General features: G+C 36.7%; 1 protein-coding gene across 3 annotated transcripts in view; it reads right to left on the bottom strand.

Annotated features, from left to right (window-relative positions):
• Positions 1 to 3,208: 3,208 nt before the first annotated feature.
• The window catches only part of ENTPD5 (ectonucleoside triphosphate diphosphohydrolase 5 (inactive)), a 31,370-nt gene continuing 21,268 nt past the window's right edge, over positions 3,209 to 13,310 (bottom strand). For all 3 annotated transcript variants that reach the window (XM_031952539.1, XM_031952540.1, XM_012548106.3), the window contains exons 3-14: positions 12,770 to 12,849; positions 11,234 to 11,377; positions 10,705 to 10,780; positions 10,400 to 10,435; positions 9,935 to 10,023; positions 9,538 to 9,617; positions 8,686 to 8,747; positions 8,039 to 8,140; positions 6,102 to 6,242; positions 5,830 to 5,886; positions 4,717 to 4,832; positions 3,209 to 3,456 (exon numbers count right to left, since the gene is read on the bottom strand). In XM_031952539.1, coding sequence (XP_031808399.1) covers positions 3,370 to 3,456; positions 4,717 to 4,832; positions 5,830 to 5,886; positions 6,102 to 6,242; positions 8,039 to 8,140; positions 8,686 to 8,747; positions 9,538 to 9,617; positions 9,935 to 10,023; positions 10,400 to 10,435; positions 10,705 to 10,780; positions 11,234 to 11,377; positions 12,770 to 12,849 — 1,070 coding nt within the window. In that variant the 3' untranslated portion in view covers positions 3,209 to 3,369. The remainder of the gene's footprint in view (positions 3,457 to 4,716; positions 4,833 to 5,829; positions 5,887 to 6,101; positions 6,243 to 8,038; positions 8,141 to 8,685; positions 8,748 to 9,537; positions 9,618 to 9,934; positions 10,024 to 10,399; positions 10,436 to 10,704; positions 10,781 to 11,233; positions 11,378 to 12,769; positions 12,850 to 13,310) is intronic.

Genomic DNA, 13,310 nt, shown 5'->3' with positions numbered 1-13,310 from the left:
ATTTACTTTTACCCCAAAGTAATCCAAAACGTTATGAGAATTATAGAAAAGAACAAATTTTCTATGTTTTAGTGTATGCAGCAGAACCTTATGCCTAATAAATTTTATAGGTCTAAGTAAAATGCAACACAGTCAAAATTAACTCTTACAGAGTTATTGCAAGAAAAAGTGGCATTTTTTTTCTTAAAGGGAAGAGCCAGTGTTAAAATGGACCACCTACAAAGTTGTTATAATCAAAAAAACGAGGTGGTCTAGAGAAGTTCCCTCTTTCAGTTTTCCAAGAGCTCCAAACCAATAAAAAGGGAATTGTTTAAATATATCAATGGAAGAAACTAGCTAAAGAATCAGTGGGATTCCTTTAATGATTGTAGGGCTTAGAAAGTGTGAAGATTCTCATCTCCACACTAAATTCATTCATTATATTCTAATTTGCATTATATTTAATATACATCTTATCACTTCTATTATATTTTAAGCTCCTTAAGGGCAGAAACTGTCTTACCTTTTATCTCCTTTAGCAGCTTTCATGGTGCATTAAAACAGCAGTACACAGTAGAGGTATGATCAATGCTTATTGAATCAGTGAGGATAGATGAAAGACTGAATTTTGGGGTATTATAAGGAGAATTACTATTACTATTGTTCTTTGAAAAGAATAGGTTGAAGGTGCTTGATTCCATAGCTCAGCATGTTCTAAGAATGACAAAACCAACATAGGATGAAGCACTGGGATCTAGTAGCATCATTATGAATTTTGAAAACAAGAATGAACTTCAGAATTGGTGGCCAAAATGCAGAATATACTGTTACAGATGACTTCTATCATTGTATTGGATAACTAAATTATGAATTGTTCATTAGGATGCTAGAGAGAATACAAGGATGGCTAGTGATCTCACTTACATGTTGGACAAACTGGCAGACATTACTGAAAGGCAAAATGAATCAAGGGGAAAGGCAACTTGATTTCTGCAGAAAAAAAGTCATGTTAAATCTACTTAACATTTCACCTATGAGTTCCCCTTTACTTGCTTACTCTGCTCCTTCCTCCCCAATGGCTGCTAGATGGCTCAGTGGATGGAGCACTGGACCTGGAGCCAAGACCTGGTTTCAAATCCAGTATTAGATATACACTAGCTGCGTGGCTCTGGGTAAGTAAGTTAACCTCTGCTTGCCTTAATCCACTGGAGAAGGAAATGACCACCCACTCTAGTCTCTGCCAAGAAAACTTCATGGACAAGAGCATGAAGTGTCCACAAGGTCACAAAAAGTCACAAGACGGCTGAAGGATTGAACCACACAACTTCTCTCAAAATACATCTAGTATCATGGCATACAAAGGAACCAATGGATTTGAGTCATCTGCCAAACACCACTAAAACAAATGAGTAATTCTGGGATTTAGGAATGATTTTCTGATTTGAAAATTGAATCAGTGTGAGAAAATTTTCTAAATGGAGAAATTGGGGGGAACAGGGAGAAAAGGGAAATTAGGGATTGCTGGTAGTATTTGTTTTAGCGTCTTTATAAGTGATCCAGAAGTACACAGTGTAATCTCTAAGTTTGCTCTTTAGCAGAAGATAAGCTCTTTAGATAGGAAGCAACTACAGATGAAATGAGAATATATGGAAAGCAGTTTGCAAATTTTAAATAGCTATTATAGATGAAGACCTTAATGGACAGAGATGTTGCTGATAAGATTTTTAATGCAGACAAGCATATGGTAATGCACTTTTGGATAAACAGTTCAAACTGAAAAATCGAGGTCTTAGCATCTGAATTTACTCCCCATAAATGGGTTGTAATGACTTGGAAGCTAATAAAGATTGCTCCCTGAGAATGCTAACCCTAATGTGTTGCTGTAGTCAAAAAGGTAAACAATGTTGAACTTCACCAAAAAACGTACTAAAAAGTTTTTAAAGTGTGATTTTTTTTTTTTGTCCTATCCTTCCATTAAAACTATAGGATGTCTATCCTTGTAATACTTGAGGCAGCTGCCACACCTCAAAAAAAGACCTGATTAAATATAAAAGAACTAGAGAGGGGCAACCAAAATAACTGGCATATGAAAGACTAAAAAGATTGGGAAGAGACATGATTAAAATCTATAAAAATACGAAATGCTGTACGTGAGGTGAATATACAAGCTTGTTCAACATACATGGAAATACTATCTCTTAAAACATTGTGAGGTAAGTTTAGGTAACAAGCATGTAGAATCTTAGAATTTTGGAGCTGAGACAGTGGAGAGATTTTTACCTACCCCAAGCACTGGTACAGATGGAAAATACAGATTTTTTAAAAAGGCTTGCTCCAATATGTGCATCATAGGAGCCTATCCACTAAGAGAAGCTGGAGCATCCCTAATCTTTAAGATTAACTTTAAGGAAGACAATATCTGACAGCATGTCCTTTAAAACTGCTGTTGGCAACAAAATATTAGGTTGGGTGGACCAACTATACCCGTTAGAAAGTATCCAGCTTAAAAGTGATGAAACAAAAGAACAATCTATCCTTGGTGCACTGCTAAGCTTTTCTTTGGAATGAACAATCAACATCTATGAATAATCAGGTGATAGGCACAGCCAGGGGGAATACAATTTCTGCATTTCTAAATATTGCACTGCACATATTGGAGAAAATCGCGAGATGGCTCATGAGACTTATCACAGGGAATTCTCCATTCTCACTAAGATTTAGAATGGCTGACACAAGGCACTCTGCTTGGATAGAGGCTGTTAACAGAGTTCTAATGGGCAGGACCATACATGATTTCAGATTGAAAGCCATTCATTGATAAGTAGGAGATTTAAAAAAAAAAAAAAGTTAGGGGCTTCCCCTTCTCCCCCCCCCCCCCCCCCCAGCCAGTTTACAAAAAAAAAAAAAGCCCCTTCCAAACAAATTGTTGTTGAACATGTTATAAGATTATAAATGAATCATTTTTCCTTAGTTTTCTTTGGTCCCACGTAGTTGTCCAGAATTTAATTCTGAAGACTGCTGGGCATGTAGAGTTGACTTTCCGGGTTTGTTTCTGGGAGCCCAACCCAAGGGTAAAATTCCTAACTTACCCTTTTTGGCTGATGTGCTTTTCACAACACAGAAAGAGGCTCAAATGCTCAAGACTCTAGTAATGGCTCCAAACATTCAGAGAGGTCAAGTGACAGCTCACATTAAATGTGTATAATTAATTAAACAGAAATCATAAGGGTCTAGGTCAAATCCTATCTATTAATTTCTCTAGCTCCCCAAAGAGCTAGCTGCTTGGCTGTGGTCCATCGTATTGTAGACTCATTCAGCAATGTGAATGGGCTGTCACTCCTTCTGGAAAGGTCACTGGCAAGTGTAGTTCCTGTAGGAAGTACTTGGGTCTCAGTGGGAAAGGTCTAGAGATTGTAGTAGATGAAAGGTAGCACCCAGGGCCCAGCCAGTCTCTATGTTATTCACTTTCTTTGTGAGCTATGGAAAGAAGAAAAAAAAGTCCAAGCATTTTCTTCCTATTTCCAGTCGGCAAATTTAACACAAGTGCTAATTCTCCATTGATGAAATCCAATTGAATTATAATATGCTGAAAAGCCAGAGCAAATGGCCACTGTCTGTCTGCTCTTGGAAGCTGCTTTGCTTCTGATACTGTCTGGCACATAAAGATGTCAATTTTGAGGCTGTCATAGGGTTTGGATTCACTTCTTAGTAAAGGTAGGACTGTGGTTCTGTGTAAAATCCATAAAAGGCAAATCTAAAATAGCCCCAACACTCTAGAGAGGTCCAAATATCAACCAGCCCCTCCAGGCATCTTGTAAAGAAATTATTGTCTACAAGTGGCTTGGACTTATACTCTAGGAAGTGTGTCCAAACTAAAATGGCCCCTAGGAATAAGTCCAAATTCTGCCACAATATAATTTATAAAGAAAAATGGATCCTAGCAGAGATAGAAATGAATAAAATTCTTATATCAATGATCTGTTAATGTTAATACTATGTTCTTATGTATGAACATAATGTGTTAGTTATTAACATTTCAAAAGTCTAAAGGTCTGACAGGTATTTCCTATAATTATGCAAATTTAAACCCTTCAGTAGATGATCTTCCTCAAATGCTATTGCTAAAAAATTAATCACTAGAACTCAAATCTGGGTCTTCTAACTTCACAGCTGTCTCTGTCATTACAGAGACAGCCATGGATTAAAGTAGAAAGATCTGATGTAATTGTAATTGGACTCAAATACTATTACTTGGGATAATACTGCTACTGAAGAACTACTCATATGTTCTTGTAACTTTATATGACATGGTTTAAAGAGTTCAGGAGGGACACCTACTTCCCTCAAAATATCATTTTTCCAGATGCCTGAAATTTCACTATTAAAGAATTTATGCTAATTTAAGTATTAAATTTCTCTGTGTTAAGCTAATCAAATGTAACTATTTTCTTAAAGGAAATAACATTAAATCAGTAGCACTTTGGTATGAATATAATTATATTAACTTTATTCTGTGACATGATAGATAGGAATTGGCAATTGGGAGAAGGGCTTTCTAAGGAGGGAAAAGGAGACTGAAAAATGGAAAACAAATTTTAATCTGCCGCATAGTTTGGCCAGCTCTGATTACCAGAAAGGCTGTTGGCTCTCTACTACTATTAGTCCTTTCAACACTACCCAAAAGAAACTGGAGCTGGTCTGGGGAACATTCTGAGTTTATTGCATTGTCTCTCTCACCTGTAACATGGTGCTGTCCATGAACCCAAAGCCATCTTTTAATAAGGCTGTTATGTAACTGAGATCCATACACAGGAATGGACTGCCGGAAGTGAAATTTTCCAAGTTATCACACACTAGACAAGAAAAAAGTTATTAATACTACTCGTACAGCTAATAAAATAAGAAATTTAACTTTTCTTCTAACACTGTAAGGGTACGTTTTTATTACATTTACCAAAGCACTTGTAATTAAATTTCTTAATGCTTCACTTGGAATTAAACTAAAGATGGTCCATAAAACCTGCATTCAAAAAGTAACTTCCCTTCTTCCAACATTCCCCATTCCTCCTCGTATATAAAATCAAAATTCACCAAAACTGCTGGGTTAGAATTTTAACCTGTATGACTAAGCAAACCTGTGACATCTCAGAGAATCGAGACTAACTGCTGTTAATCACACTGCTACAATCCTATCCACTACAGATGCTAGTTTGATTGCTAAATACCTCCAAATGAAGAGTTCTGGAGACTTAATTCTAAATTTCTCATTTGTTACTAATGCTGCCTGGCCTTGGAGGAAACAACCGGGCAACTTAATGGTTCTATTTTGAAACCATCTGAAAAGAGCATGGATATTTTTAGTGGTTAAGAAGGACCCTGGTATGACAAGTTCTATATTTAGTATCAAATGTAGTGATGCTTTATAACAACACTGACATTCTTCACCAGCTGTATTAAGGTTAGTTTTTATTTTATTTTATTTTTTTTTGTATGTTGTAGGCCCAACATTTTAGAACTAGAAGGGATCTTATCTATTACCCAGCTCAAACCCCTTCCTGTGATAGATAAAGGAGGTTGAGTATTCTGCTCAAATAAGCAGAAAGAACTAAAAGTGCTTTTCTTCTGCACAATCATATATGCTTCTCCAGACTGCCTTATAAACTTAGGTTACAAACTTTATAAGTTTTCTTATAAGCTTATATGCATCTCATAAACCTTTGAAAAAACTCATACACAGAGAAAATTTGTCTTCTGGAGAAAGAACAAAGGGCTGAAATGCTCTATAATATTTAGTAGCTGAGTTTGTTTTTTCCCTAAAGTTTCTTTAAGGTGTCTTATGATGTCACTTACCTTCCCTGGCTTTTTTTTCAAAGTCTTGCACTTTTAAAATGCCTCCCTTTTCATAATCTGAATGGAAGAGAAACATAATTGAGAGGAAAGAGACCATATACAGGAAAGAGCCTTGGTGAGGCTCTTGTGAGGCACCCAGAGTTCTTCAGATCATGTTCCCATATTTGGTTGCATGAGAAAAATGAAACACATACCCAAAAAAAGCATTGTGAAAAATTTCTTTCCTTGCCTCCCTACATTTATCTTAGGACTGATATTTGAGGTGGACTTACCAATCATGTCCGTGTCAACAGCTCTATCATAGTAATAAGAAAAGGCATAGAAGGAGCTCTTGCGGATCTCATCTGGCTGGTGAAGTTTTCCTCGAACCACTCGGAGTACTTCAGAATAGCAGGCCTCAAACCCTATCTCCCCTGCCAGGATAAAGAGACATAAGAGTAAGTTTAAAGAGAAGGTGAAGATAGGGTGATAAGACCTGAGGAAGCTGATGGGGAGGAAGCAGAAAGAAGGTGGGGGATGAGGGCTAAGAGGACAGTTGAAGACCAATTCAACATCTGTCTCTATTCAATGTTTGTGTATGAGGCACTGTACTTGGAGATTCAGAAGATAAGAAGATATTAGTAAGGCAGCAAGTAGGAAGAGACACATGCAAATAACTACAAGATAGAATATGAAAGTGCTTTAAGATAGGTATGACATGTGCAAAAATGTTTGTGGCAGCCCTTTTTGTAAAGTGGCAAGAAACTGGAAACTGAGAGGATGCCCATCAATTGGAGAATAACTAAGTTATAGTATATAAATGTTATGGAATATTATTGTTCTGCAAGAAATGACTGGCAGGATGATTTCAGAGAGGCCTGGAGAGACTTACATGAACTGATGCTAAGGGAAATGAGCAGAACCAGGTGATCATTATACATGGCAACAAGATTATATGAGGATCAATTTTGATGGACATGGCTCTCTTCAACAATGAGATGATTCAAACCATTTCCATTTGTTCAGTGATGGAAGAGAGCCATCTACACCCAGAGAGAGGACTGTGGCAACTGAGTGTAGACCACAACATAGCATTTTCACTTCTTTTGTTGTTTGCTTGAATTTTATTTTTTCTCATTTTTTTCCCTTTTTGATCTGATTTTTCTTGTGCAGCAAGGTAATTGTATAAGTATGTATGCCTATTTTTACATATATGCCTATTTACATATATTTTTTACCATGTTTAACATATTTTGGATTATTTGTCATCTAAGGGAGAGAGTGGGGAAAAAGAGGGGAAATTGGAACACAAGATTTTGCAAGAGTCAATATTAAAAAATTATCCATGCATATGTTTCAAAAATAAAAAGCTTTTTAAAAAAAGAACAAAATCAATATGTTTTTACAAAGGAAAAAAAGAGCTATGTTGGAGTGCACACAGGAAAGGCTTCCAGAAGGTAGTGACATTTGAACTTGGCCTTAGAAGTAAATTAGGTGGAAAAAAGTCAAGGGAAAGGTAATAGCAAAGACGTAGAGGCAATAAAGTTTGGGCCATATTTGGGGAACATTTTGTGATAGCAAAGTATAAGGTAACAGAATATAGAGGATTTTTGTAGCTGTCTTCCACAGAAAGTTTCTTTATAATACTTTCTTGTTCCATATCTCAGAACTGTGGACACAACTAAACTCCAACTGCTGTTTCTAGAACTACATATTTCATGGTATTTCTGCTTAAATACTTGGAGTACTTCCCCAGAGAATTTTGTCGCTCTTAAAACTAGAAGATATATAATTTCTCTTTGATAAATCCAAGGATTTGGCAGATGCTCATTTCAAATATTCAATTAATTCTATTCCCCTGTATTAAAGAAAACATTTAATATGATCCAATCTTCCTACACTTTCAATCTGACATGTAACCACAATATATGTTGTTAAGGTTTTATTTTGCTGAGTACTGATACCTTACTGATACTATACCTAGAAAATATACAACTACTCAAAACAGTGTTTATTCTGGAAATAAAATGGGGCACAGAATGGCAATAGTTTTATTCACTGGGGCCTTAGGTTGGGCATATTGTGAGAGACAATAAAATGTGTCTACAGTGAGGTCCTGCAGTTTGATACATCTCTCTAAAGGACAAGAGATTGGTTCTTATAGCAAAGACAAATACAAGTCCTAGAGGGCTTCTGGAATAGATGTTATTTTACCAAAAGTCATGTTCACCTTCCTGTCTGCCACCATATTGATATTTCACTCCCCCAAAATCCCATTCTGCCTCCAACCACTTGGGTAGACAGGAACTTCGGAATGTCTGTCCATCAACAACTAAAAGGAAACCAAAGGAGTTATGAGTAAGACAGTAGAGGAAAAGGTGGAGGGAAAATGGCTTTTACATTTCACAAAAAAAGGCTGTTGGCTCTCTACTCCTATTAGTCCTTTCATCACTACCCAAAAGAAACTGGAGCTGGACTGGGGAACATTCTGAGTTTACTGCATTGTCTCTCTCACCTGTAACATAGTGCTGTCCATGAACTCCTGCCTCCTGCCTTCATCACTTCTCCACCTAAAGACTAAGGCCCGTCTGAAGGACCTCCAGAAAACTAGCCTGAACATTACATTGGGTAATATTAAGGAGGGACTTTGAAGACATTATGACCAGGTTTAGTTACATTAATGACTATCATGAAACAGACTAGTCAGGGAAATAGGATACACTTCCAGGGCAATAGTATACACTGCATACACTTCCAAATGCCAACCCAACAGTTATCCATTCAGGACAGATGATTGAAAAGATGGGTGATCTCAAGAAAGTTATATATGTGTCTCATTCTAACCATCCCCAATACAGCAATGGGATCCAATCAAACCTTCTGTATCCAGGGCTCCCAGGGTTGCAAGTCTAGCAGCTTTTAGTCCAAATCCTAAGTAACTGCCAAAGAAATGAAAACAAAAGTTGCCAAATTCATCTCTATTGTCCTATCTCTTTCTCCACAGAATTCTTTTGAATCAACTGTTTTCCCTCAAATTATCCAACAAAGAGAATGATAGTACTTTTCCTCATCAACATGGTTTCTGGCTCTTTATTTTTGGAGAAAGCAAGAAGTTTAGTTTCTGTGGATGATTAACCACTTCTGGATAATCAGTCTTTGAAACAGTTAGCCAGTGATGAAAGTTCTTGCATGACTTGTTTTTAGGAATATGCAGCAAGAACTTTTCTTACTTTTTCTCTAATAAATGCCATTCACATGCCAGCCAAAAGATGATAATAATTCCACAGATCTCACTTATGACTCAAAGTTTTAAAAAAAATCATTCTAGCTCTTACCTTACTATGGACTCTAATTCTGGTTTCTTAATCAAGTTGAATGCTTTAATGGATAGCCAGCTCATACTACAGGGCAGTAAATATTGAAGGATCATTCTCAAAGAACTTTATTTCTTTCCTAATGAGCCAACTGTTATGCATTTGTGAGGACAAGACAGTTATCCTCTTTGAATTCTCTGATTTTACTAAGAAGCATCTTGGATTACAGTTCATAGGCTGAATAAAGACATAATACATTAAGCAAGAAGGAAATGAATAAAGAAAAAATAACAACCCTCCAACACATTTCTTGAAGCTGATCAAATGAAATAGGTATGAAAGTATAATGAAACTTTAAGGAAATTATACAAATGTGAGATACATAAAACTATTCTACCCTTGTCACCTTCTTCACCTATGTGTGTAGAGCTCATACGTGCTGTTGAACATCTCAAAGGACGTGAGATAGTCACTGGGGGTTTGTTCCAGGGTTTTCTATAAATCAAAAAAGTGGGGGGAAAAATCAATGTTTAATATTGACCAAGTAGGGTTACTAAATCAGGTGGCAGCAACAGGCTAAACTACATCTTCTATGATAAGGGACAAGAGCAACTAAAAGTCCTGAAGAGGGAGGGTGACTATGGCAAGCTCAGCTATAATAGATCTAACTCAATCACTTCCTCTAGGGACTCATGTTCTGATTTAGGAATATCTGAAGATTAAGCTGCTCAAGACAGGTCTATCCCTACTTGGCCCTAAAGCAAATCTGTAAATGGTAATAATAAAAATGAGCTGTAATTAAAACTACTCACCTTAAACTGGGGCAGGAATGTGATTTGGGTGGAAGCCCCTCCCAAGTCGAGAGTTCCAACAGTCTTTGGGTTTTGACCATGCAATTGACCTGCAGATAACATCTTACTCTGAACAACTAATATGAGCTGCCCCCCCAAACTGCTTGCTTCTTACATCCTCCTTTCTCTTATCATTGAAAAGTACTTTCTATACTTAATCAACTAGTGAACTTTCTATTCATGGTGCTAAAAACTTAAAACTGGGAAGCCATGATGGAAAATAATCTGTAAGTATATGATGGAAGCAGAAAGTAGCAATTAAACATAGGGCAAGAGATTCTTGTCAAAACCATCACTGACCCAAGGAGAATACTAACTATAAACTCCAGATGAGACAAAGAAAATAATTTTCACCTGCTACCAGATTGGTGGGAACCAAGGTAGAGAACCAGTTGGAATCTTAAGATGAATGGTGGAACTTATTACCTGTTAGAAAATTCACAGTAACCCAGGCTAATATTCCTAAAATAAAACAAAATTATTAGAATCCAGAATATATTTTATTTTCTCCCTTCCCCCATTGTATGCCAATTTTAATTTCCTAACTGCATACTCCATTCACCTGCCACTTTCCCCAATTTTCCCTTCCCTATATTCTCTTTTTCCTTCAAGTTTTTCCAATTAACTAATTTCTTCCTTTTTAAATCCCTATCATGATTCTTTCCAATCATATTACTTTTTTCTATAACTGTCTCTCTTTTCTTAGAATATGCACCCACACTTCTCCATACCTTCATAAGATCCATCCATGATGCTAACACTGTCTTCTGGGACCAGGAAAGGTGATTTTTTGAAGATTTCTCTTACCTAATAGGACAGAAATTTTGATTTCCTGAACCAAACCAATCCACATAACATGTATGCATACTAATAGACTCAGAAAACAAGCTCCTTTTTCCCCCCAAAGGACTGAATTTAATGAGACTTATTCTCCCCAAGAGAAGGAGTTAGACAAATCAATACTATCTCTTTGAGTGGGAAAAAAAAGGGTCATTTCATGAAGGTTCTTTATAATAAGCCACACCGTACATTTTAAAGACTAGAACATGGCCTAATCTATAGGGTACTGCAATCTGTATCACTGGAAGAGTGAGTACCCAGAGTAACAAACTTAAATTCTTGAAGTATAAAATGATGTTAACAATTATAAAATTAGGCATTGGAAAGATTGTCAAATTTGTTTGCAAAGGTATAGTAAAAAGAGCAACAACTTTAGAGGTCTGAGACAACTGCTCAAGAAAAAAGGGTTTCAGCAATTACTTCCAAAAGGAGAGCCTGGGCTTTGTGATCTGGCAAGAGCCTAAGTCCTGCGGTAGCTTTTAATACCACTGGGGTCCTTCTCCAGTGACTCGGGGGGACTGATTCTTTGGCTACTTCCAAAAGTCTTCGAACAGTCTCAGCACCCTGCAAAAGAGAAACTTAGTCAATAGAATGTGAGGATCCATTGGCTGGGACTGGCTTCTTGTCTAGCCATCAGAGTTGAGGCACTAATATGACTCTAGTTTGAGAATATGGGCTAATGAAGTAGGATGAAATAAATGTAGAACTAGGAACATTTGGAGAGGGAGAACACAAGAAAAAAATAATTTTTTTCTTTGCTAGGATGCTACACTTTAAACAACCTCGATCATGATTATTACTTTTCTTTTTATCATTAGTAACAACACAAATCTGTTTTTCTGCTGTTAAAATGGCTTCTGATACAGTAGCTTATAACACCTGTTACTTTTCTGGCAACTTCTCCAGTACGGCATTACTGATCCAGGTCTTTTCCCCAAATATCCTGCTATGACTCTGGCTACCTCCTTTTGAACCAGAAAAATGTAGCCTCCTCTCACTTAGAACCACATAAGGAGGACCTAAGAAATAATTCTATTCTGATTCATTCTTCTGTTTTTATATATTATGAAACTGCAGCCCAGAGAGGTTAAGTCATGAAGATGAGAGTGGCACAGCTGAAACAGGGACCTGAGTTCAGCGTCATTTCAATTGAACCATATAAACTGTGCTTCTGTCCTAAGGTTGTCTTCTGGGATGTGACTTCTCCAAATTCAAAGATCTTAAATATCAAATTTTGTTTTACATAGAATTTGGAGACTACTTAGATATGCTTATTTTTGTTAAGAAATCTTAAAAGGGTTAAAATTCTTGCCTTGTCATACTTGATTTGAATGCAGACTCTGACAATTGTATGTGCCTGCTTTCAAAAATGAATATATAAATGATGCCAATTTCTCTATTCTCTCTACTCCCTCCCTCCATGGAATTTCAATAAATCAACACTGCCTGGGAGTGGCCAACCAGGACATCAGAATTCTGGCTCTGTTGTTGCCCAGCTCAGTTTTGCAGGGTAAGTCTCTGGTCTTCAGTTTCTTCATTTATAAAATGAAAGAGCTGGACAAGGGGGTCTTCATGGGATCTTCAAGCTCTATCATTTGTTGATTCAAATGACTTTCATTTACTTGGGCTCACATGGTCATCCATGTTTCAACATGTCTTTATGTCTTTGATAAGTATATCTATTTTTAGCTACTAAAATTAAACCAATGACTTTAATCTTAATATATCAAACAGGAGTTATAAAGGCAGTTTTGACTTTCAGAAGGACTTTGTTTTCCTCCTAGCCTGTCATGCAAACCCTGCCTAAATTCTATGGAGTTTATTTACAGTGTGGAAATAATGTCCTAACAGACTAACTGAAAAATGAAAACCAAGATATGTGGGACTCAATCAGCAATGGTCTTTGTAAAACTGGGAAGTATTCAGATTCCACATGTACCCAGAAAAGTGCTTTACCTGCTTTGGTTGATCTGCAAAGGCAGAAAGACCTGGCTTAATTGAATCAAAGATTTCCCCTTCCAATGTTGGAGGATGTTCTAAAAAACACAAATTGGATGAGAGTTAGTTGATCCCAAACAGAATGAATGTCTCCTTCAAGTTAGTCTTTGAACCACCATATAATCTTATCTTCCCACTAATTTTCAGAAATTTTCTCTTTCTATAATCATCTTGACCCACTGCTGCCTCTCACTAATTTGTTATTCCCTCAAATTGCTTCTCCAACTTCTATTTCTGTTGTTAAGCACTAGACACCCCTTTAAAATGTAACAGTATAAACCCATTTTCCTAAGTAATACTGTGACAAATCAGAAGATATCCTTAAGTTTTAAGACAAAGCATTTCCTTCCAGATTCTATGAAACCTGGAGTATAATACACCTTCAGTGAAATCAGATTATAACTGTGCCTTCTGAATGCATTTCAAATTCAGGTGGTCCAGCTCTTGTCCTCTGAATATCACAATCAGCTCCAGATATAGGGCTATAATCTAAAATATT

The sequence above is a fragment of the Sarcophilus harrisii genome, chromosome 2, assembly GCF_902635505.1.
Source record: "Sarcophilus harrisii chromosome 2, mSarHar1.11, whole genome shotgun sequence".
NCBI lineage: Eukaryota > Metazoa > Chordata > Mammalia > Dasyuromorphia > Dasyuridae > Sarcophilus > Sarcophilus harrisii.
This window is presented reverse-complemented; position numbering and strand designations above follow the sequence as displayed.